Source organism: Pteronotus mesoamericanus, unplaced genomic scaffold (genome assembly GCF_021234165.1).
Source record: "Pteronotus mesoamericanus isolate MK-2021 breed Mesoamerican mustached bat unplaced genomic scaffold, CSHL_Meso_final contig_116, whole genome shotgun sequence".
Classification (NCBI taxonomy): Eukaryota; Metazoa; Chordata; class Mammalia; order Chiroptera; family Mormoopidae; genus Pteronotus; species Pteronotus mesoamericanus.
Genome location: NW_026555027.1, coordinates 5710050 through 5734457, shown reverse-complemented (window position 1 = coordinate 5734457; position 24408 = coordinate 5710050). Strand labels below are relative to the sequence as shown.

Sequence of the window (24408 nt, the reverse complement as noted above, 5' to 3'; positions counted from 1 at the left end):
AATCCAAACCCAGGACCCCTGCTAAGCTGGGGGGCTCCGTAGAGGTTCGCGGCTGCTTCCATCTTCAGAATCTGCTTCTGACGTGGTGTGGTCCTCTCCTCCCAGAGCCGCCCCCCCCAGGTTCCAGCAGGTCCCTCCCTCCCGCCTTGTCCCAGGGCAGAGTAGGCGGGGCCCTGTTGCTGAGACCCGGAGGGGACCACAGCCGAAGACCCTCACTTGTTTTGTCTTTCCTTTTGTCTGCAGGGGGTGCAGCTTTTATTTTCCCCAATACTTCAGTATATCCTGAAGCTACGCAAAGAATTACAACTAGGCCAGGTACGAAAACACCCCTGTGCGCTCTGTCCCTTGAGACACATCCCAGGATGGCCCCTGAGATCCATGACCTAAGTCACATGATACCGAGAGGGCCTGTCCTGGACCGGGAGCAAGTTCCCAGCAGTCCCATTCTGCCTCTGTGGTTGGGGCCCAGCCCGCGAGGCCATTTCCTTCAAAGAGCACAATCACGGTCCCTTTTAATCCCTGGGGCGTTAACAGCGTACCAAGCCCTTAACTAGCGGCGGGGAAGTCGGGTGGGCAGAGATGGCATCCAGGGCGCCTGGTGAGCAGGAGCCCACCTGCTTTGAGTCAATTGAAGGACAGAAGTGTGAATATGGCTCCTCAGGGGAACAGTGCAAAGCAGGAGGAACTCCCATAAAACCAGCGACATTTAACCAGTAGTGCTGATTAACGCAGAGCTGTTGGAATGGGAGGGGAAGGAGTTCTTCCCTCCGTCAGAGGAAGAAGGGGGCTCTCCAGATGAGGGAGGGAAGGCCTGAGACATCCGTCCCCTCCCCAGGCTCACAACAGCCCCGCAAGTGAGCAGCTGTCAGGCCAGCCTCACGGCTGAGCAAATCGTGATTTGGGGCGGCAGGATGGTTTCTCCACTTTCATCCACGGATCTAGAGTGCATGTCTTCTCAGGTCCAGGCTGTTTCCCTTGGACTTGGTCTCGTGTCCGGCTCTGCAAGTCTCCGTTGGAATTGGTGGGAGGCACCAAGTTTGGAGCTACTCTTTCTCTTCAGTGAGCAAGACTGGGGGCCGGTGAGCTAAGGAGAATGAGTTAGGAAGCTTCTCGGTGTTTAGTTCTCGCTGGCCCTGGCCTGGGGCCACCCCAGTGAGTTCAGGCTGGCGATTTTCTCCTTAGCATCAGAGAAGATGTTTGCTCCCCTGTTCCCAAGAAGTCTGGCGGGAGGGCTCGGCCAAAGTGCTCCATCAGCTCCGTCATGGGAGGGGTTGTGCCGGCCGCTTAATCTTGGGCGAGACCCGGGGTCCAGAGCGAAGTGGACTGGTCCCCCCGGAAACTCCCAGGTGGACTGCCCATGCAGAACACAGAGGCACGTGTTCCTCCAGCTCTAGAGAGTTCTGAGTGTGTGCATCTCAGAACTCTGGTGAACGCAGCCTTGGGAACACTTAGGGAGAGTAGGAAGATCTCAACGATTCGGTGAGCATTTAAAAATATTTCCATCCTTCCTTTAAAAAAGTAAGTAAGTAAACGCTCTCTGTGAAACAGTGGGCCTGGGTTGGTTGGCTCGTCTGAAGCTACCTCACGGAGGCCACGAACAGAGTTACAAAAGCCAGAGACCGTGAGCTGGTGTTGGGTTGTATCCAAAGGCTGCAGCGTTGGCCCAACGGTCAGAGCGGCCTGGTAGCTGCTTGCTGCTGCACAGGGGGAACAGGGAATCCTGGAACCGCTTTTTTTCGCATTTGACGGGCTGGTGGACATGGAAGATACAGCCCTTCCAGGGCTAAGGGGTGGCTGGGGGGGTGGCGGCCAGGTTGCCCTCTCTGCGCTTCAGCTGAAGGAAGGGCCAGTGCGGCAATTCCAACGCGACCGCCCGCGGCTCCGCGGACGCTCTTCCTTGTGTCCCTCACGAGAGCGCACTTCCTTATTTCTGGTACCAGCCAAGTACGTTTCTGAGACTCTCAGTTTGTGTCAGAAAACACCTATTTCGATGCCGGCTCCTGCGATTATGACAGGAGAGACACACCATGGCGTCGGAGCTGGGAAGAATGGCAGGCCGCACAAGCAGGGAAGGCTCGGCTGTGCGCCAGGCTCGGGGATTGGGCCCTGGGGGAGAGACTCGTTTGCACGCTTTGGGTTGTGGCAAGGGTCTCGTGAGGGGGGCCGCTGGTAGCAGTGCCCATGGGGGACGTTGCGGTGGCTCAGGGGGCGGAGTGCTGCCAGGCTGACGCCCAAGCCTGCATAGGTCACCGGGGGAGGGGGAGTCCCCGGCAGTCTGCCTGCTGCCCTGTGGCCAGTGGGCATCTTTCTGCTTTCCAAAGAGCTGGCTTTGGGAGAGGTCCTGGGAACCGAGCTTCGGTTCCCCTCCATCCTCGGTTGGCTCCGTCATGATCTGCAGTCCACCCCAGCCCCCGCCCCCCACGCCCACGCCCACGCCCACGGAGCACTCCTTTGCCCACCTGGTCATCCTGCCGAGTCCTGCTTCCCAGCCCCCCTCCCTAGCCTCCTCCCTCCTTTCGGTCCCTCCGCGAGCAGCCCCTCCCTGGGCTGCTGCCTGCCATCGCCCCCGCTGTGGCTGGACTTCCCAGGCGGATCCCTGATGCCAGAGCCCCCGGCCTGCTTACCCCGCCAAGGCGCTGTGTCCTGTCCCTCTCACCCGTAATGGGCCAGGTCTGCTGTCGAGGCCTCACGGATAGCCACACGGGGGCGTATGACCCCTTGGTTCACGCTCACCCCGTCCCTTCCCACGCTCGTCCTGTGAACTTCTCCCGAATGGTTCTGACTCAGAATGCACCCTGACCCCTTGTCGCACATTAGCATTCAGAGCAGCCTCTCCTCTCCTCTCCTCTTACGAAGTGTTAGCACACAGGCATATCGCTTTACATTCTGTTTCTGGGATCACTATTTTAAGGTGTTCCGTGTGTTTCTCAAGTCGTCAGTTACGACTGTCAGAACCCGTCCCCGTCTCCCTAGTAAGCACCCTCCTCCTCTGCCGAACACATGCCTGAGGAGCCATGGCCCCTCGAAGGTCTTACGTGGCATAAGTAGGGACAGTCCTGACTTGTAGACACTTGCAGGCTGGCGTCTGATCTCGGGACGTGCCGCTCCGCCTGGCCTCTGAGGAGCCGTGTCTGTGGGGACCCTGGTGTGCGCCCAGGAGGCAGGCTCCGAGCTCTGCAGCGGGGGCTGGGAGGGCGCTGTCTTGGTTACTTGACGCCCAGGCGGAGGCAGGTGGTGGGAGGAGACCCGTCAGAACCGGGACCTGGCGCTGCCGGCGCCCAGTGATTGCACAGACGTGCGGGTGCGCAGGAACCAGCACCCGTCAGGCGCCCCGTTTGCACCTTCATGCTCTTGGGTCCAGAGCATGACATGTGCTCCCTTCCGTGTAACCCTAAGCTGCCTGTGAAATGGCTCTTATAAAGTTCAGTGCTTGCACACTGTCTTTTACAGAAAAAAAAAACACACACACAAACAGCTGGATCAATGCCAGAAATCCACCTTCCCTAACGCAGAACCTTCTGCCCAGCGTTTGAATGAGTCACCTTGGAGATCAAGGTTGAAGAGAAATGGAAAGTGTATTGAAATGGCCGCTAAGAATTAAGTGTAAAACATATCCTTATTCGACGTCCTCTGATCTGCCCCCAGTGAGGGACAAGTGGCAGGTGTCGCTGGGGTAGTGCTGTTTCAGGCAGAGCCCTGCTGTCTCCGCTTTGAGGGGGGAAGCGGGTGACGAGGCCGCCGCTGGTCACGTCTCTGCCCCGCAAGGCTGAGCTCAGCACCTTGCATGCCACGTCCCCCAGGAGGGGGCTCGGTGCCCATAGCACGTGATGAGCCGCTGATAAGGAAGCATTGGACCAGGCTCGCATGACGGGAAACAAAAGCTCGCTTATCTCCCATGGCAGTGTGTTTATGAACATGTCAGTCATTGTTCATAGAAACATCTCACATTCTTGGCCGAAAATCGGACTTGGTGTTGTTCAGGTCCTGACTTATTTTCAAGGGAGGATGGGCATGGTTGCACACCTTGTGAAGGATTTTGTAGGCGGGGGCGGGGGGGGGGAAGTTTCAAAATGTTTTCCTATTAGCAGTTTGGAGTTTAATTTTTTTCCAGTCACATTTCATGAGCAATAGTTTTTTGTTTGTTTGTTTTTATGTTTAAAATAGAAGCAAACTAACCTACTGACACTTGGTATTAATTCCATTAGTGTCCTTCTGTCTCAGGTAAAATCATTCAATCCAGAACTCTTCCCCACACATTTACTTATTGGTAGCGACACACCCAGGTAGAGTTTCTGGAATCATTATCTGTAGGAACACGCACTCTAAAAAGGGGCGATGGAGACATCGAGAACAGGCTTCCTCGAATGTCATTGGGCGCCCAAGTCACCTGGAAGCGTGTTCAAGTGCGAGGCGCTGCATTTCCGACAAGGATGGTGCCAGGGTTGCTGGCCTGCGGGCCACGCTGGGAAACGAGGGGCTGGGGCGTGTTTCTGTGCGATCTGGCTTTCTCGCTTGGTAAGCAGAAGGCCCTGGTGAATGTGCGCGTCTGCAACGGCATCGGGATGCTGTTGTGATCACCTTGCTGGTAGATGTTTCTGTTCTGAGGCAGTCGTCACACTGAAACTCTGGCTTTAGACAAAATGCAACTGGGTCGGTGAGACTCTGCCTGCAGAGTGCTCCCGGAGACTTGAGTTGAAATTGCATCGTAAATAGACAGCGGCTGCCGATGTGACCCCCATGTGCAACCCCCACACCGAAAAAGTGGGACTCAGAGGAGCCGGGTGGGAAGGGCTGGCGGTCCAAAAACGCGAAAATGCCAGCCGACCGGGAGTGGTGAGCCACAGCAGAGTTTAAAAAGAAAAAACAGCCAGCTCAACCAAGCTCTGGAGGGTAGGATTTCACCCGCCACACACACCAGTGGAGACACTTGTAGCCAAGCAGACCAAATACATTACAGCGATGCTGTGTTGAATTTCACCACCCTTCTCTTTGGGGTGTGAAAATAGGAAGCGACACATCTTCTGCAACGCAGTCCAGCTTTTTGAAGGTTGACCCACCAAATTTGCAATTTTAAATAAGGTTTAAAGGATCTGTTTAAAGACAGGCTCAAAACAAATTACACCGAGCTGGCCTCCAAGTGAGATTTTGTAGCCACCTTCAGGTGTCTGGCAGCAGAATCTGCGCTGAAGTACCTGGCTGTGGCTTTTTCAGTTGGTCCAGAATGACACGTGGCATTGAACTGAGACCCATCAGTCCAAAAAGATGTAGTTTTGAAATCATTAGCAAGGTAGAAACAGCTTTATGCATACACAGTTCAAGCATGTATAATTTCCTGGAGTACATTTTTGAAAGAAACCTAAAATGACTTAGAGTCTTCGTAACCATTTACAGAACTTGCACTGAGGATGCAGAGGTAGTTATTAAATTTGCATATGCAAAATGCAATAAAGAGTTACAGGACATGTGATAACGCATGATAAATAGAAAGAAATTAGTGGCCTCTACTTAAGCTCTCATACTAACTGCTAACATTGGGGACATGCTCCTATTTCAGTCTTGCAGTTTATTCCATGCAATGTATTTTAGAGAAATTCTAAATTCTTTTAGAGAAAGCGTAGACATTTGCACAGAAAAATAAGAAGACAGTTAAGATGGATTTAACACAAGTGGATGAGATTATAAAGAGAAAGTGAGGGGTGGCCGAGAGAGGTGGCTGGAAAATGCAGATGAGAAGGCAGTGCCTATTCACAAGGAAGAAAAGGGAACGTGAACATCTTTTGGTGGATTGAGGTGCAGCCCTCAAGCCAGGATTGGCTGATTCGTCAGAGGGGTGGGCTCTGCTTTGGATGGGTCATGAAGGTCAAAAAGGAGTAGAGATAGGTCAGTCCCATTTGGGTGCAGGACAGATGAGATCAGAAGGAACTTTTGGTATAGCCATGCTTGCGGTTGCTGGAGGTTCCCTTAGAAGAGTCAGCGAGCTCTGGGGGAATCCATTGTCAGCGGGGGTTTTTGGATTACCCGGTGAAAATGTTTGATCAATAAAATACACAGAATCATAGTTTGTAAACTAAACCCAGATCTAGTGGAATCCAGGTGGAAAATATCCGTGGGTTACTGGATTTTCTTGCACAATATTTATTCATATAAACCCAAAACAAAAAAAATATTGTAAAATTACATTATTGATCTTTTAGTCAATGTATTTGTCTTTACAGATTTACCTTACGAACCACCCAGGAGGTCAGCCTGGACAGGTCATGGCCACCCAGCTCCCCAGTCAAAAGGTACAGTGTTGGCTCCTAAGGCCTTGAACCTGCATGTCGCAAGAGAGTGGTAACTCTTGATGGAGTAAATAATAACGTCTGTAGCTAGTCTGCACTCTTTCAGCATGGCGAGTGATTGTCCGCTTGGCAACAGAAGCACAACTAGTCTTTCAGCGCAATGATTCTTTCTCTACTGGGCATATACCTACTTCCATAACAAAAAGAAATTACTAATGTCACGTATTGGGCTGGCCAAAAAGTCTGTTTAGTTTTTTCTGTAAAATAAAAGACACACTTTTCATTTTCACCAATAATTTTATGGACTGGGATATTTTGAGTATGTCAGCTGTCTCCTGCATGGTTGAACATTGATCGTTCTCAAGTAATGTTTCGATGTGATTGCTAGCAACTTCAACTGGTCTACCCAGCTGTGGAGCATTGTCCAGCAAGAAATCTCCAGCACGTAACTTCACAAACCACTTTTGACACGTTCAATCAGTCACAGCACCTTCTCCATGTATTGCACAAATTGTTTTTTGCATTTCAGTTGCATTTTTACCTTTCTTGAAATCAAGGAAAATATGCCAAAAATGTTGCGTATTTTCTTGCATCTTCAATATTAGAATGGCTACACAAAAATTCACCAATTTTGATGTTTTTCTTAAATGCATGCTGATATGACAGCTGTCACAATACAATCTAACAAAATTGTTTTGAATGAAGTTAAAGACAACTAAGGGCTAGTAAACCTATCTTATGGGAAAAAACCAAACAAACTTTTTGGCCAAGATTTCAACATGCACACATGCATGTGTCATGTGACATATGAGCACAGACTCAGTGCTGAGTGATTTCCTAATCTTGGCCATGTTTAAAGTATCTCTTGCTTTATTTCATTTTCCTGGTAGTTTCCCTTTTATTTATTTTAGACTGTGATCCATTTTAATCTGTTTTGTAAGCCATCTCAAATTGTATTCTTTTTAGTGGGATACAAATAAATTTTAAAAATAATTTAAAAGTGCTTCTATTATTATGATTTTTTTGGCTACAGGGTTATGTTCAGTTTCATGAGAAAGGGCACCTTTTCCTTGCCATAAGATGCTCCTCATTATGAAAGGAAGGCTACATTATGTTACTAAGATAGTCGCTGGAATGATGATACGACATCAAAGACTAGTGGCCACATACGACTCACAGCTAATTGTGCCTTTGTTTGTGCGCTTTCAGCTGCTCAGCTGTCTCCTTCCACAGTGCCCAAAACTGAAGACCAGCGGCCTCAGTTGGGTATGTTTCGGGGAACACCTCAGTGGCCTTTGGAGAAGAAACAGGTTTCCTAGCATATTTCTAAAATGTGTCATTTTCTAAATGAAACTCATGTTACTCTGGCTTCTTTATGACTACTTTATATATAAAACGGGGACCTAGTTATCAGTCTACTCAGTTAGGATGACCAGAGACTTTGTTAAAGCATTTCCAAAACCTGCACAGTAAAGGTGGGAGGATGAATTCCGCTTGCACACAGGCTGTTGCTGCTCTGTGACCCACGAATTCCTTTAACTTTGCGTTACGGGCCAGGCGCAGCAGCACCAATGTGAGTGCCCAGGCCCATGCGGGGAGGCGCAGCAGGAGGCCGGAACTGTGGGGGACGCCGCCGCACGGCCTGCGGGGTGCGGGGCCGACCGGGGACTGGCCACACGCTTGCCCTGCCTACGTCCCAGGGCGCAGAGTGCTTGGGGCTGGGTGTTGGGAACCACAGGCCAAACCTGAACTCAGCCAGACGAGGAGGCCCTTAGTAAGAAGCGCCTCACAGATCCCATGGGACACCTTACCTGATGCAGGAAGTCGAGCTGGGTGACATTGGTGTGGCGGACATTTCCAGCTCTGAAATCTGGAAACACAAGGCGGGGCGGCACAGTACCTGCAGTTACCTCTTACCAAGTCATGACTATGTCTTTGGGATTTGACGTCTTCCCTTTTTGCTGTAGATCCTTATCAGATCCTGGGACCGACGAGTAGCCGCCTTGCAAATCCAGGTGAGGTGTTGCTGATGGCTTTGATCCGGCAGAGGTACCTTTGCGGCAGTGAACAGATTTGAGGGTTAGGTCTCACTGGATCACTTGCCCAAGTGGGAAAAAAATGGGCCAAGTTATAAATTCAGATGTGGGCTTCAGCAAAGAGCATCCTTACCATATCCAAGTGGCATGGGTTTCCTAGAGTCGCTAGACCGAAGTACCACAGGTGAGGGTAGGGGGCTAGGGCAGCAGAAACTTCTCATCTCACAGTTCTGGAGGATGAAGTCCAAAATCAAGGTGTCGGCAGGGGTGGTTCCTCCCAAGGGCTGTCCAAGGGCCGGGGAGGAAGGATCCGTTCCGGACCTCCGTTCGTGGCTAGCGGACGGCCACCTTCTACCCTTCTGCTATGTCTCTTTCCTTGTCTTTCCTCCATGTGTGTCTCTGTTGTCTGAAGTCACCTTTCCTAACAACACCATTCCTATTGGAGTAGGGTCCCTGATGGCCTCGCTTTAACTCGATCACCTCCCTAAAGACCTCGTGGCCAAGTAAGGTCACAGTCTGAGGCGCTGGGGCCGTGAGGGCTCCAACATGTGATTTTGGGGGGACACAATTCAACCTATTACACAAGCAGTGACATTGTATTTCAAAAAAGGAGCATGCTAATTACAACCATACACTTTCCAGCTTAGGATTCTCTTCCACGCATGGTCTGTTTCTCAGCTTAGATGCTAGAAGAAAGTACAGATTCCTAATCAGCCCATTGGTAACCAGTACCTTGCCAAAGACTGTCACCTGTCATCACGTTTCAGTGCCAGCCCATTGTTTTGTTTGTTTACGTTCGGATCAGAGCCAGCTGTGCTGTGGGGAAGTCGCAGCATGGGCTGCGCAGCCTCCACAGCCAGTTCAGGTGCCAAGATGTCACAGGCATCTTGCGCGGACAAGCTGGGACGTATGGTTCCTAAACACGGAGGCCAAAAGGGGAGAGGAGATGGAAAAATTCAGCTGCGGTCAGCATACACGCCCACAAGGGAGCGTGTCCTTTGAGAACGTGAAATATCACTACAGAGTCTGCCCTCTTTGACCTTACACTTTAGTTCAGGTTAACTCATTCAGCAAAGATTCTTCAAGCATCTGACCAGTTACAAGGGACAGTTCTAGTTACTACTCTCCCCCATTCAGGGCCTAGACAAGGTGCCCAGTCATTCCTTGTTGGATAAATAAATGCAAGAACAATAAGGAATCATCCTGACCTCAAGGAGCATACATGCCAATGGGGAAGTGGTCACAGGTAATTACAACACTGGCCAAGCCGGGCGGCCACGGGCTCCTTCCTCGTGTGGGCATCCACGTGGGGGCCACGTCTCCTGGGTCTCTGGTCCCTCCCCACATGTGACAGTGCCCACAGCCCTTCAGGTAGAAAGGGTGGCCGTGTTTTGAGATGATTATGATCAGCCATGCTCTGGGAGGACTGATCTGGAGCGGCGTTTGGGAGAGATGAGAGGGAAAGACGGAGGTTGAACCTCTCTGGGAATGTCCCTGTGATAATATCAGAGAACATTCTCATAGCCCCACCCCCGTGTGCCTGGCTAGCGCTTGCGCCTGTGGTCCTGTACCTCGCAGCCCTGGGAGGTCACTGTCTTCACCCTACAGAAGAGGATTCCGAGGGCCAGAGAAGTTAGGTAACCTTTCCTGGGTCACACGGCCAACGAGAAGGGAGGCCAGACTTGAACCCGGACTCTCTGCGGCAAAGTCTGCTTTCCTGTTCTTCCCCTAAACCGCCATGCGTGAGCCCAGGAGGAGAAGAGAGAGAGAAAGGTTGACGACCAGAGAAGACAGAGGAAGGGTCACCACGCAGTTTGACAGCTGTTGAGGTGCACAGGCTGGGCCCGTGGTCAGCGATGAAGGGGAGGAGTGTGTCGGGGGTGCCAAACAAGACCACGCTGGCCTCTCCGTTCACTCAAGCTGGCTAAATGAAATTTATGTCCACGCGCATATTGTCACAGCTCCATGGTGTGGCTGGGGGGACAGCGGGGCCACAGAGGGTGGCTGGCCCCTAAGTGGGGCGTCGGCTCTCACTGGCACGCTGCCCGGCCGCTGGAGTGCCCACTGCAGGTGGGGGCACCCCGGGCAGAGCCAGGAAGAGGCGGCAAACTGTCGCAGGCCTGGGCACCTAAGGGGTCAGTGGCCTCTCGTGCCCTGAGCGAGGGGCCTGCCTTCTACCCCAGAGACCTTTCTCGGTGGGCCTGGGACAGGGGCGCCACCCAGCTTCTGATCTGAATAGAAAGGCTTATTTTACTTAGTTTGTGGTGAATCTGCCTGTCTCTCCATCTGTCCTCACGGCCTCTCGGTTGTCTTCATGTGGCCCTTCCCCCGATTCCACAATGTCTTTTATCTTTCTATTAATGTTTCTTCCTGTGTGAGTCTGTTATTCCGTTCTTTGTAAATAAATCCTTCCTCACTTCCACGGCCACCTTGGCTCTTTCCACGGTGCAAATTCTTTCATCATTTTCAGTGGAAAGATGACATCACCCGGCAGGAATGCGCAGGTGATAGCAACCCCTCAGCCTCTCCATCCCAGATACTCTCTTGGCGTGCACTTTGGCTCTCTCTCTCCTGCTGAGAGAAGCGTGTCCCTGTGTAGCTGTGTCGTGGATCAGACCACGCCTGTGGTCCCTCCCGGCCGGCTGAGTGTGTCAGGTGGCTCCTTGAATGGCCTGAGATCACCTTTCCACAGAGAGCTTTGTCGTGTGACATGTGCTTAGTGGCCTTGGTGACAACTGGATAGTTTTTCACAGCAGGCAGAGCACTGCATCGAGCTTTGTGCAAAATTGGAGGCCCAGTGCACGGGGGATGTTCCTGCCTGTTAAGAGGTGGGGTGTCCAGTCTCCCCCGGGAACTTACTGAGCCCCAGGCCCAGGGAGGGGACAGCCAGGGAAGGATTTGAGGGGACTGGAGGTTGGGCAGAAACCAGGCCCAAGAGCCAGTTTGTGCCGTGATTCAGGGTCAGTGGCCTGGGGCCGGTGTCCAGCGCTTGCTGGCTGTAGGTGACCTCCATCCCTCAGCGCCCTGGGCTCTCGTTTCCTCGTCTCTGCCTTGGGCGAGCATGTGGTTCTTGGGGGGGTTGTTACATAAACTCACGCAGAGTGTTCAGAACAGCGCCTGGCACAGGGTAAGCTTCATGGGGGCATCCCCAGGCAACAGGCAAGGGCCACACCGGTCTTTAAATTGGGGTTTTCTGCCCAAAGCCATCGTGGCGAGCGTGTTCGCCTACCGAGTGCGTCCTCGCAGTCACCCCGGGAGGTAGTCCTGCTCCCGTCATGCCCGTCTTGCAGATGGTGATGGCGCGGCACAGAGCTGGGCGAGCTGCCCGAGGGCCCCACGTGGCAGAGCCTGGATCCAGCCGGCCAGTGCCTCTCCGGCCAGCACACAGCCTGCCCCTCCAAGGGGTCCTTTCTGAGCCCTGGCCACGCCTCCCTGGGACGTGCCGCTGCCTTGGTTTTCATGTGACTCTTACGCAGCGCCCCAGCTACGGTAGAGAGTGGCCCCACATGACTGCCACCCTGGCGCCTCTGTCAGATGTCCCCGCGGTGTCCTGCTCAGGGACAGTCCTTCTGCTTGCCCATAACTGCCGACTCGCTCCCTGCTCTGCTCCCCTCTGTGATCTCTAAACTGCTCTGGTGTTTTGCCCTTCTGTGCCCTGCCTGCGCCCCTTGGCTAGCGTGTTTCTCTTCTTTCACCACGGTAGGAGGCTGCTTGTCTCCGAAAAACGCAAGGAGCGCCTTTCGCCCTCGCCGCAGCCCAGTGCCACTCGTCCCGCTGGGCTCTCCTGCGGGGGGCCGCCCGCATCGCTGTTCTCCCCACTGCCCGGTCCTGCCCTGGACAAAAATAAGGCGCCAGCGCCTACGCCTCCCTGGCGTGCAGGATGTTATCAAGGGAACGGGGAGAACAGGCGGGACGGGTGTTGGAATCACGAGGTGCCGGTGGGGGTGCGGTCGGGGTGGAGGGCCGTGTCTTCCAGGGGCTTCTCCTCACACCTCTGGGTTTGGCCAGTCAGACCCGTCGCTCTTCGGCTTCCCGAACGCGAGGTGCTCCTGTCTCGGACACCCTGTCCGGCACCCTAAAACGCACTCTCATCGCACAGGAAGCGTGCATTTGCTTTGACAGTGAAAAACTGGGATAGGCCGCTTTTGAAATTGCGGGCCACGAGTAATTCTGTAACTCGCCGTTGACTTCGACTTCTCGCAGCCACGGCGCAGCCTTGAGGATCCTGCGCAGGGGTAAAACCTGCCGTATACTTCGAATGCCATGGGTTTCGCGATGGGTGGCAGATTTAACGACTCATGAACTGGACGTAATGTTCCGTTTTATAAATGTTCATTGATTGGGCGTTAACAATTTCATCCCAGGTGTGGAGGCTGGTGGGTTTTGTTTACAGGTCTTGGAAATGCTCAGAGGCCAGAGCCCCATTTCTTAAAGGCCAGTTTAGGGCAAAACAGGGACAAGTGCTTCCCCGCGCCCCTGAGCTTTATTTCCAGCCAGGGAGTTAGGTCCCCGACTTCCTGGTGCTTCTGAAGCAGCAGGGGCGGGAAGCCATCTCTGTCCACTGATCTCTGTTCCTCACGTTGATGAAGGACGTGGCGAGGGACAAATTCCTAAGGGGCAATGCCAAGGCTTGACTAGATGCCATGTATTATTCTGGCTGCTCAGGAAGGTCTGTGTATTTATACAAAATCTGTGGAATTGCTCTCTTCATGGGAGGAGGCTCACAGTGAATATTTTCAGACAATCCTGTGTTTATATGGAAACATATGTTAGACCCATAAATCAAAAATCCATGTTTTCCCTTATTCCCAGGTCATATATGGAATTTTTTTCAAGTATTAATCCTTTGGTTACAATATATATACTAAAACCATATGGCTTTCTCATACCATTCTTTGTATTTTTTTAATGCATATTAATGAAACGTTGGGGGCAAGAACACTTGATTGAGAACAGTTTGAACATGTTGTCCCGAAAAAGCAAAGGCCCCCATTGTGATGAACTACAAGCTGCTAATACCTTGCAAATGTGTTACTAGACTGAAAATGATAACCTTCCAGAGCGTAGTCAGAAAAGGCTGACCTTTCCCACAACGCAGTCGCATGGATGGATTCACACGCACGCCCATTTCCAGGCGGCCGTGTGGAAGCGGGGATCTGGGAGGTGGACAGTGGACACAGGGAGCCAGGAGAGGCGGGCTGAGTGAAAGATGGATTTATCATCGATTTTTATATCCCGTCCCTTCCTGGAATGGCTGCCAGCTAAAGTGGCTTTAATCACTTGACCACGTCTATTGATTCTCGCTGATAGTGCAATGAAAGGTCATCGTTTCAGTCACAAGCCCGAGGCAGTGTCGGGCGCTGCAGCTGGAGTTGAGGAGGGAGGAACGGCTCCGGATCTGTTTCCGAAGCATCCCTGCCTCTCCTGGGGCGCGGCGTGGCTGTCAGTGCCCGGGGCTCCCCTCTGTGGGGGCCGCACGCGGTGCCGAAGTTCTGGAGCGCAGTGGCCAGAGTGAGGTGTCTACACCTGCCCCTGGACGTGACTCAGCCTGAAAGCCGCATCTCAGTGTCTCCGGCGGGTCGGGGACATTGTGACGGTGCCCACGCAGTCACACCAGGCCTCCTGGGCTTGCGGTCCCTCGTCGGTGCGCTTTTTCTTTCGGAAACGCTCCTGGGCGCAGTTGGCATTGCCGAGCGGGGCCCGAGCACATGGGTTTCCGTGAGGGCTCGTTTGCCCAGATACTGGACATGGGTGATCTGGTTTGACAAAGAGCCAACCTTTTTTCTAAACTTCCTCATTGTCAGGGGGTTAATTCTGTTCTAGGAAAAGCTTTGACAGAATGGCTTGCTGAGTGCCAGCAAAATGTTATGTTAGAAGTAACGGTGTTTACTTCCATTCTCTAGTTTTTTCCATAAACTTGTTAGAAGTTCATTTCCTAAATCTGACTTTTATTATTTCACTTGACCTAGCCAGTATAAATGGCGTGAAGTCATTATTGCCATCAACATAACGGCACATTCTGCCTCACAGGAGAGGAACAATGAGCCCTCCCCCCACCCCTTGAAACACGTTGACCTGGCCCTTCTCCTGAGGCCTTCAGAAGTGGGTGGGACCCCCCAGGCTTGGCCCCCTAGGAAGTCTCTGCTTTTGATAAAGGGCTTGGGTCTGTCAGCCAGCCTGGTGGTCACCGAGGGTCGTCGTCCCAGGTCGGGTTTCCCGGATGCAGAGTTTGGGATAAGGATCCTTGTATGTGTGAGCAGTGAAGGGTGTGTTCTGGGGGAGGAGGGAGGGAAGGAGGAGGCCGGACAGGGCAGGGAAAAGCTGAGGACACCGGTGCCTTCGCCGGACCCCGGCTTTAGTCTGATCACAGGGACCTTCTGGAGCATGAACAGCATCACACACGTGGCCCCTCCTTGAGGCAAGGGGGCCCGGCCCCGCTACCCTTTGCCTGCCCCTCTGGCCGTGGCCTGCTGGGGTGGGGGAGGCTGCAGAGCCAGGGTGGGCCCTGCGTCCGAGGGGTGGGGACACAGGCCTGGCAAAGGAGCCTGGGCGCACAAGCAGCACCCGCTTCTGTGACTGAAGGACGAAGGCCTTTCTGTGGCACCTGTCCTCACTGGCTTTGTGTTTCCTGTCCCCCACCCCTTTAGGGAGCGGCCAGATCCAGCTGTGGCAGTTTCTCCTGGAGCTCCTGTCCGACAGCTCGAACTCCAACTGCATCACCTGGGAGGGCACCAACGGGGAGTTCAAGATGACAGACCCCGACGAGGTGGCCCGGCGCTGGGGGGAGCGAAAGAGCAAACCCAACATGAACTACGATAAGCTCAGCCGCGCCCTCCGCTACTACTATGACAAAAACATCATGACCAAAGTCCACGGGAAGCGCTACGCCTACAAGTTCGACTTCCATGGAATCGCCCAGGCCCTCCAGCCCCACCCTCCAGAGTCATCTCTCTACAAGTACCCCTCGGACCTGCCTTACATGGGCTCCTACCACGCCCACCCACAGAAGATGAACTTCGTGGCTCCCCACCCTCCGGCCCTCCCTGTGACGTCGTCCAGTTTTTTCGCTGCCCCAAACCCATACTGGAATTCACCTACTGGGGGTCTGTACCCTAACACTAGGCTTCCAGCCAGCCACATGCCTTCTCACCTGGGCACTTACTACTAAAGACCTGAGAGAGGCCCTTCCCAACAACACACGCTCACCAGGAAATTGCCACAAACTCTATTGGAGAAGAGGAATCAAAAAAGTGCCTCAAGAGGAGTGAGAAAGCTTGACAGGGGCCTGGGGAGGGAAGCCAGGGGCAAGATCCAAAGACTCTTAGTGGGAGGGAATTACCCAAGTATTACTACAGAAGCAAAGAGGATGCTAAAAATGTAACGTATACAGACATATACTCTGTGGACCAACTTTGTAAAAGCCATTGTAAGTAGAAGCATGACGTCCTAGGACAAAGTGCCAAAGAAAGTGGTCTTAGGAGGCGTATACACTTTAGAGTAGAGTTCGGGATCCTGCTAATAATGCGAACCGGGATTGAACTAAAGCAACGCAGATAACAGTCTTGACCTAACATACCGTTCGTAACGTCATTTTAAGGAAAACTACCTGTATTTAAAAATAGAAACATATCAAAAAAGACAAGAAAAGAAAAAAAAAGAGAGACTGTGCAACAGACGTTGATCCGGAACTCATCGGCGTTTGCTGTTTCTGGTGAAATCAGATCCATTCCATTTGATGGAGGGCTGTCGGCGCCCTCAAACTGTGAAGACGACCCAGAGTTTCCAGCTCCTTTCCAGTATTCCAGGGACCGGGAGCCGAGCGGTGGATTGCGAACGTGCGTGGAGAGGATGTGGCTGTAGACAGAGGGCTGGAGGATGTGCAAGAGGAGGAGGCAGCGCCGGAGGAAGCCGAGCAGGAGGGGGCAGGGCAGGGACAGAAGCTTCTCAAGCAGTGACGGCTGGACTTGGGGCAGTGCTGGGACCGTGGGGAAGGTGTCGCGGAGGCTGGAGGTCGAATGCAGTCAGTGTTATACCGAACCCAGTGTTAAGAGGGAGGACGCAGCAGAACGGAGGAAGGGGAAGTGGTAGAATTCAGACACAAAAAACGTGCATCTCTTTTTTTGTTTGTTTGTTTGTCAAAAGAAAATTGTAACTGGAATTGACTGATATTTAAAACGATCATTCAGGACAGCGTGCCTTTGTGGGGGCTCTGCTCTCCACGGGGTCAGGTGAGAGACGCCGTCTCGGCTGCCGCACGCCGACCCCGCCGGGCACCTGGGCGAGGCGGGCTCCAGTGTTCCTTTCGAGTCGCGAACGCTGTGCGTTTGTCAGAATGAAGTATACAAGTCAATGTGTTCTTTTTTTTCCCTTTTTATATAATAATTATATAACTTATGCATTTATACACTACGAGTTGATCTCGGCCAGCCAAAGATACATGACAAAAGAGACAATCGATGATATAATGTGGCCTTGAAATTTAACTCTGTATGCTTAATGTTTACAATATGAAGTTATTAGTTCTTAGAATGCAGAATGTATGTAATAAAATAAGCTTGGCCTAGCACGGCAAATCAGATTTACACAGGCGTCTGCCTTTGCACTTTTTTCAGCGACTAAAGTTGCGTAAGAGAAACCTGTGCTGAGTGTTGTGGGTTTTGTGTTATAATTTCATTATGTCCCGGAGCTTGTGGAAGCGAGAGGCAAGCAGAGAGGGTGGCTGGCACCCAGGCAGCGTCGTCAGCCTTTCCAGGTCTTTCCGGCCCTCTCTCTTTTATCCCTAGCCCTTTCTGGAGCAGAAGGACCAAAGGTCCCCCCTGGGCCTCCTTTCTTATGCCCGGAATGGAAAGAGGCCTCTGATGCTGAGGTTGCCATGGAGACATTCCAGATCAGCACCGGGACCCAGGGCAGCCTTACTTCATTCTGTGATCACAAAACATTTGTGGAATGAACACCCTGTGGCTCTTAATGCAAACTGTATGATCGTTGATAAATAAAGCGTCATGCATAGCTGTGATTCCTCACTGTAAAGAAACCAGAGGCAGCTTCTAAGGTTTCCACTTGGCCTTCCCTCTCCGAGGCTCTAGCTCGTGGCCTTGATCTTCCCACCCAGGATCATCTGGGTGCCGTGGTGTGTGGTTCGCCAGCCGTGGGCCTGACCTGTCACCAGACACTATTGGCCTGGTCTCAAGTCAGTTTCTCTTGACGTCTTTTCTCTCGTACGTGTCACAAATCTCGCCAGCCTCGGCCAACGTGACAGCAGTTTGAGAGGCGGAGCACTGCACTGGGAGAGGGAGCAAAGCTGACCAGCCCGCGTCGGGGTCTGAGTGGGCCCCTTTCACAGCTGGGGTGGGGCTGGTTTTGCGCTTGGTCATCCTCTTGCTGTGACTCAGTGAAGCTGCCAAACCTTGGTCCTCTGGCCCTTTTGGCAATGGTCTTTCACGTCGGTGGGACCCAGGGCCCAAAGCTTCAGACGCTGCGTCACGTGGGTTAAGAGGAGTCGTCCCGTCAGCCATTTCCCGGCAGCTGGGGGAGGGCCCCCGAAGTGCTTCTATCTCTTAGGGAGAAAATAAATAAAGCATCAAAGCTGGCAGCTGGGGTCACCCACACTGCCCTAATGGAAAAGATCAGTCGTTTTTATTTGGGGATGCAAAGTCAAGGCGCGCCTCCACGCTGCCCAGAAACACAAATGTGCTCGGGTCGTCACTCAGTTCCGCTCTCTCAAGGCTGCGTCAGGAGTGAAGTAACAGAAACAAGACGTGACGATCGTACTCAGCTTTCCCATATGTTTCCAGTTAGGTCCCCCAGCACTCCCACCCCCTCCAGATGAGCAAGCTTTCTGACACGTGGTAATCTTGGAGGAGATGATGCGGAGTCCTCCCACATAAATCTTAAGTTATGTCGTGAAAGAACGGTGACCCTCTGCCCCTGTCATGATCTAATGTCAAAGCACTCCCCAGTTCATACTCCTCATTCCACGAAGAGCGTTCTCTCTCTGCTCCCTCCACACCTCTGCTGGCCCACTGCGCGCTCAGGACCCCCGCAATCTCTTCTGCCTGCAGGACACACGTCCCCTCTTTTCATCTTAAATAGTCTTCGGGGTACTCCATGGAACCCCACAGATTCCCGAGGCTCAGCCAAAAGTTCACTCTGGCTCCCAGGGTTCAAGGTGAGGTCGTGGGTCAGGACTGGTGCAGGCAGACAGCTCGTTTCCCTGAAGCACCTTTCCGCACTGCCACCTGGGGCGGGGGCCTGGAGGGACGTGCCTTGGGTGACAGGCAGCTGACGCTCTGGAGCTGGGAAGGTGATGGCAAAGGGAAACACGGACGCCCCACGGGCCCCCAAATGGACCTTTAATGGGACAGAACAACACAGTTGTTTAAAAACCCAGCTTAACTACTAGTCTCTCATGACTTCATCCAAATAGATGTTTTCCAAAGATTAATTAGACTACTCAAAGGCCTATCAGGTTCTGTTCCTTCTCTTTATCTTTTTTTAAAAAAAATGTTAAAAATGTTTTCATGTCAAATGAGGAGAAGGTCAGATACAGAAATCAAATGTTGAAGGACACTTGGACGTCTTTATCACAGAGCAGTGGTTCTCGAGGTGGGGTCCCCGGACCAGCAGCATCAGCTTCACCTGGGGACTTTCTAGACCCGCTATTCCCGGACCCCGCCCCAAGCCTGAGGCGGGAGCTCAGCCACCTGTCCTAATCCAGCCATCGGTTCCAACAGCCTTCAGGTGATTCTGGTGCCTGATTAGCCTTGACACCTACTGCCGTGGAGGGAAAGATGGTCTGTGTCCTGGTGTGGAATGTTCAGTGTGAAATCTCAACCCCGTACGTTTTTTTCTGTGACTGCATGGACACTGCCCATGAGGTTGAGCCAACTGACTCTGGACGTGCCATCCTGGGTTGCACTTCCTCTGGGCAGCTCTCCTGAGAGGTGACTGGTCCCGTGTGAATTAGTTATCTACTGCTGAGTGACAAATGACCATGAACAGCACACATCTGCTATCTCACAGAGTCTGTGGGTCAAGAGTCTGGGCACCGCGCCACTGGATCCTCTGCACAGGGTCTCACCAGGCTGAAATCGGATCAGCCAGAACTGCGGTCTCATCTGAAGCCGGGATCCTCTCTATGGGAAGCTCATGGATTGTTGGCAGAAGTCAGTTCCTTGCGACTGCAGAACTGAGGTCTCACTTTTGTCCTCAGCAAGGCAGTGGCTCCTTCAAGGCTGGCGGGAGAGTCTCTTTCACTTTGGATCTGACCTCTTAGAAAGGTTCTCTGGATTAAACCAGGCCCATCCAGACTAATTTTCTTTCTTTTTTTAATTAACGCAAAGTCAACTTATTAGGGCCTTAATTACATCTGAAAAATTACTTTTACCATAGACAATAACCTAACTGTGGGAGTCCGGATCGCTCAAGTTCACAGGCTCTGCTCACACTGCAGTGGGGATTTTGTAGGGCGTGTCCACCAGTTCGTAGAAACCTTGAGGCCATATTGGAATGCTGCTCCCACACCATGGATAAGTGTATCTTCTAGCATTTTCTAAGCTCTGCACACCCGAAGCCCTGTGTTCCATGGCTCCCTCTCTTACTAGCAGTGTTTGACTTTGAACAAGTCTGATGGCCTTTCTCTGACCAACCTGCAAGGCTTTGTGTTGAAAAATGTAAATCCAATGCCAGCTTTTCCGTAGTATTTAAATTTCTTTTGACTTTACTTAAAAGCCAGCCCAAGTTAGTTCTATATGGAAAGAAATATGCAGACTCTTCTAACGTATACTTCTTATTTTTAATTTTATAAAGCAAGAAAGCTTCATTTTCTCATAAACATTTTTTCACAAAACATTATTTTGGCGAGGCAAAACATATTACTTGGTTATGATTTGTTCCAGAACAAGTTGAATTACAGACTTAGGCAGGAAGCATGTTAAATGTAAGAACTTGATTAAAAATAAGAGTTAATTTTTCATGTTCCACGTTCCCTAAAGAAAATAATACAGAATGGTAGTCAGAATTTCATTTTGAGAGGACTTCATAAAATGGTTTTGAGGTTCTACAAGGTCATGACTGGGTGAGTGGACATGGCCAAGAGTACTAATTAAAGATCAACACCCATCCGGAAGGAAGGTCCCGGGGACAGATTCCAGGTGGCTGCCCTTGACCTTACTTACTCATACCTTCCTAGGGGGAGGGCGTGGGTGGCACCCTGAGGACAACTCCAGATGCTGTGGGCTGAGAGGACAATGGGTTACATGACAAGTTCAGGATCCCAAAGAGCAGGTGAAGGGACGGGCCAAGTGTCACAGACTCACTGGAGCTTAATGATGGTAGGATCTGCGTCGTGTTCAAAACAGCTGGGAGCTGGGCTGAGCAGAAGAGCCTGTGCAAAGCAGGTCAGGGGTGGGACATGAATGCGGTAGTATGTGGAATAGCCAGCGGTTGGCGAGTGCAGGGGTTGACGCTGTTGAACATTTCAAATGCAGTCTCATGCCTTGCGATTGTCCTCATGATACAAACTAAAAATTTAAAAAATCCTGACCCTCAGATTAAGCAAGGGGCTTGTCCCAGTACTGACTCTCAAATTTCTTTTTTTAAAAACAATTTTCTTTCTTTTCCTTTCTTTTCTTCTTTCCTTCCTTTTCTTTCTTTCTTGTCTTTCTCTTTCTGGCAGAGGGGAAGGGAAGGAGAAAAGGAGAAAGAGATGGAGAGAAACATCAGTGTGTGGTTGCCTCCCACATACCCCTCACTGGGGACCTGGCCCGCAACCCAGGCATGTACCCTGACTGGGAATTGAACCAGCGACCCTTTGGTTTGCAGGCCAGCGCTCAATCCACTAAGCCAAACCAGCCAGGGCTCAAATTTCTATTAAACTATTTTGCCTCATACTGACAGGACATGGGGTAGGGGGACCCGACCACTCAAACTCAGGTTGCATTTTGTAAAACAGATCGTGAAAGAGTATTTATTCTGTGTCAAGTTGTTTCCAACATCAATTCCACACACACATGTGCAGAGGGACACAGGCCAGCTGGAGGCGAGGGAAATGAGGGAACCCGAGACTAGGCCATGGAGGGACAGCTGAAGGAGTGCCCCGTGTCCCCACTGGAAACAAGATTCTGTTTATGGTCCACCAGCCTAGGACCAGCGTGGCGCATGGCAACAGTAAGCTATCAGTAAATGTCTCCACCTGTGTGGCTGAATGACCATCCGGAAAGGTAACTGTCTGGACTTAGAAGGGATGCCCTTGGGCCAACGCAAGGAAGAACTTTAATCAGAGAAGCACCATATGGAATGGCCAACCCCGCCAAGGATTTCCTGCAGGCGGCTGTGCTCATGCGGACCATGGGACCACTCACCAGCTATTTAGCAGCACCTGGTAGGCGGACCTCTTGGCTATTTAGGTCGTTTTCAGTTTTGCGCCACTTGGGTTCTGCAGAATGATGGAATGTCATATACACATGCAGGGAAGGTCAGAGAAAGGGGTCTCTGAAATGATGACAGCTTGGATCCCTCCCAGTGTCACTATGTGCTCCGGACAGGAGTGCGTGTGGGAGTTTAACATCATACAGGCCCCAGAACCCCTGACATTCGCTGGTCCCGTGGCCGTGTGTCTCCGGAATGCTTGAGCCTACTCTGCTTTGGAGGTTAAAACGCATCATGTCTGCTCGACCCTGCAGGGCCCCGGTGACGGGTGAGCAGCACAGGCTGATGGGGACGCTGAGCCTCTGCCTCACATTTTCTCACTTAGGAGAAAGACCCCCCCCACCGCCGCCCCCCGCACCCCGCCCACATGCTGCAGCACTGCTCCATAAAAGCACACGCCTTGGGGTGGGTGGTCACAGTCTGCTCGGCATTAGCCATGGCTCGGCTGGAAGTGTCAGGCGGCCCCAGGGAGCCTCGATCCAGCTCCAGACTCACTGCTTCCACACCCCCCCCAGATGGCGACGCGGGCAAGAGCCAAGGCTGGCTTTCCACTTAGGTAGCTAAGGAGTAGCTGCGGGTGGTGGTTAAATATGTAAGAAAGAACTTGGGCTCGCTGGTGAAAAGCGGTTTGGTAAAGTCTCTTGATTAGAAGGCCAGGGTATTCCAAGAAGCCGGCAGAAGGGGTGCAGCATAGGGGCCGACTGCCTTCAGACAGGCGGACCATGAAGCAGATGGGCAGTCGGTGTGCGACAGGGTAAGCCCCGCCTCTTCCTGCGGAGAGGAGCGGAAGGGGTGGGGATTATGAGAGTCCCTGCCTAAAGGCCCTCCCTGTGGAAACAGACCATAGTGGGGAATAATCGTTCTGTCCTCCCCATGGGACCTGTGTCAGGTTGGTCAGTTAGTTCTCCCTGAAGAAATCTCTGCTCTCATCGTGTTTTCTAAACCTGGGATTCTACGGCTACCTGTGCCTCCCCGCATTTGCCTTCATGTGGCACAGAGTGTTTCAAAGTGGCGTTATGCCATGGTCACTGGATTTTAAACCCGCACTGTCTGGTCGATGCCCACAGTAAAGCCACCTTAGTGCATCGAAAAAGAAAACAAGAATGGAGGTTCTGTATCATTCACTTAAAAAAGACTGAGCCCTTGTTAAAATCATTTTATCCAAGTCCATGTGGCTGTTAAGCAGTAGGAACAGGATTTGAACCAGAGTGTCTGATTCCAAAGCTTCTGTGATTAGTGACTGTAGAGGAGGCTGCACTAACAGTTAAGTCTGATAGGATGGGCAACCATCCCAGGATGGGCAACCACGCGATTGTTCGTATGATGGCCGGAAGCTGGGTAAGGCACCTTTTTTTTGTGGATGAGGAAGCTGGGGCTCAGAGAGGTTAAGTGGCCTGCCCAGGGTCACAGAGCTCGGGGCGAGAGTCACGCCCAGGCCTGAAAGCTGAGGTTTCCTGCTGGATGGGCGCCCCGTGCCTTTCCGCAGTTGCCAGTACTTCCAGACGGCTGGCACCTCAGGTTTGTGGTTTGTACCGGTGTCCCTTCATCCTCTCGGAATCCTCTCCTCCTGGTCTCTTGTCACATCACATGAGTTCCCTACAGGGCCGCCCTCATGTGTCATGAAGGGCAGAGGAAACCTCTTCCTTGCTTTCTTGTGCCCTCTCTGGGAAGAGACGCAGAGCCTCCAAGTCGCCGTCAGGCCCGTGCGTCGCTAGCCCTCACCAGGAACGTCTCCGTCTTCGCAGCCTGGTGGGCCAGCATCCCCCGCGGAGGGCGGGGCGGGGCGGGATGGAGTGAGAGTGGTCGACCCAGGACCTTCCGCCCTCGCCCTGATAAAGGCAGAGAATGTGATTGTAAGCTGTCAATCCCGCCGCCTCCCACCGGAAGATCCTGGCTTGTCCCATTGTTCCCTCTCCTGGGACGACCAGAGCTGCATCCTTATCTGAGGTTGCAGAAAAAGAGAGGTGTTTTTTTTGAAGCCACCAGAGGCAGGACCTTGATAAGGCAGCTTCGGACATCAGGAATCATCATTTTTGAATGCTTCTCCCCAACTTTGGAAGGTGGCGGGATTTGGAGAAGCCGGTGTGCGGGGGGCAGGCTGCCCCCACAGCCTGGGCCGGGCTGGAGAGAGGGCTGGCCATAGAAGCTGGGCGCACGCTTGCCTTTTTTAAAGTCCTGGTTTGTGCGTTCCTGCACGTGTATGTCTGTGTTTGGGGTGCACGTTTGTATGTATATGTCCTTGTGTGGGGTCCCTGCATGTGTATGTCTATGTGGGTGAGTGTTTGTTGTCTGTGTGTGTGTGTCTGTTTTCTGTGTGTGTCTGTGTTTTATGGCCGCAATCTCAGAGCTCTGATTCCTTTGAAATATATTTTCAACTCATATAAACTGAGTTTCCCCCCACCCCGCCTTCCTGGAGGAGGCCCCCCAAAGCAGGGGCAATGTTAGAAGTGTTTCTAGAACACACTCTGTGGGGCTGGCTGGGAAGAATTCTGGTCCAGGCAGGAGGTGAGGGACTCTCAGGTACTGGCACAACCCCATCTTTCCACCAGGTGGCGCCAGAGCCACACGCACTGACACAGACCCAGCTGCTACCTCTTCCCTTCTCAGCTTGGAAAAATTTGTCTGAAGGCATCACTCATCTCTCTAGAATGAATTAGAGGCCG

At 52.3% G+C, this 24408-nt stretch overlaps 1 protein-coding gene across 2 annotated transcripts in view; it reads left to right on the top strand.

Annotated features, from left to right (window-relative positions):
- ERG (ETS transcription factor ERG) overlaps window positions 1-16909 on the top strand; it is a 96309-nt gene extending 79400 nt beyond the window's left edge. Inside the window, exons 6-10 of one of the 2 annotated variants that reach the window (XM_054578354.1) lie at window positions 244-315; window positions 6216-6284; window positions 7491-7547; window positions 8249-8296; window positions 14965-16909. In XM_054578354.1, coding sequence (XP_054434329.1) covers window positions 244-315; window positions 6216-6284; window positions 7491-7547; window positions 8249-8296; window positions 14965-15485 — 767 coding nt within the window. In that variant the 3' untranslated portion in view covers window positions 15486-16909. The remainder of the gene's footprint in view (window positions 1-243; window positions 316-6215; window positions 6285-7490; window positions 7548-8248; window positions 8297-14964) is intronic. The other variant, XM_054578363.1, reaches the window with a different exon arrangement.
- Window positions 16910-24408: the final 7499 nt, after the last annotated feature.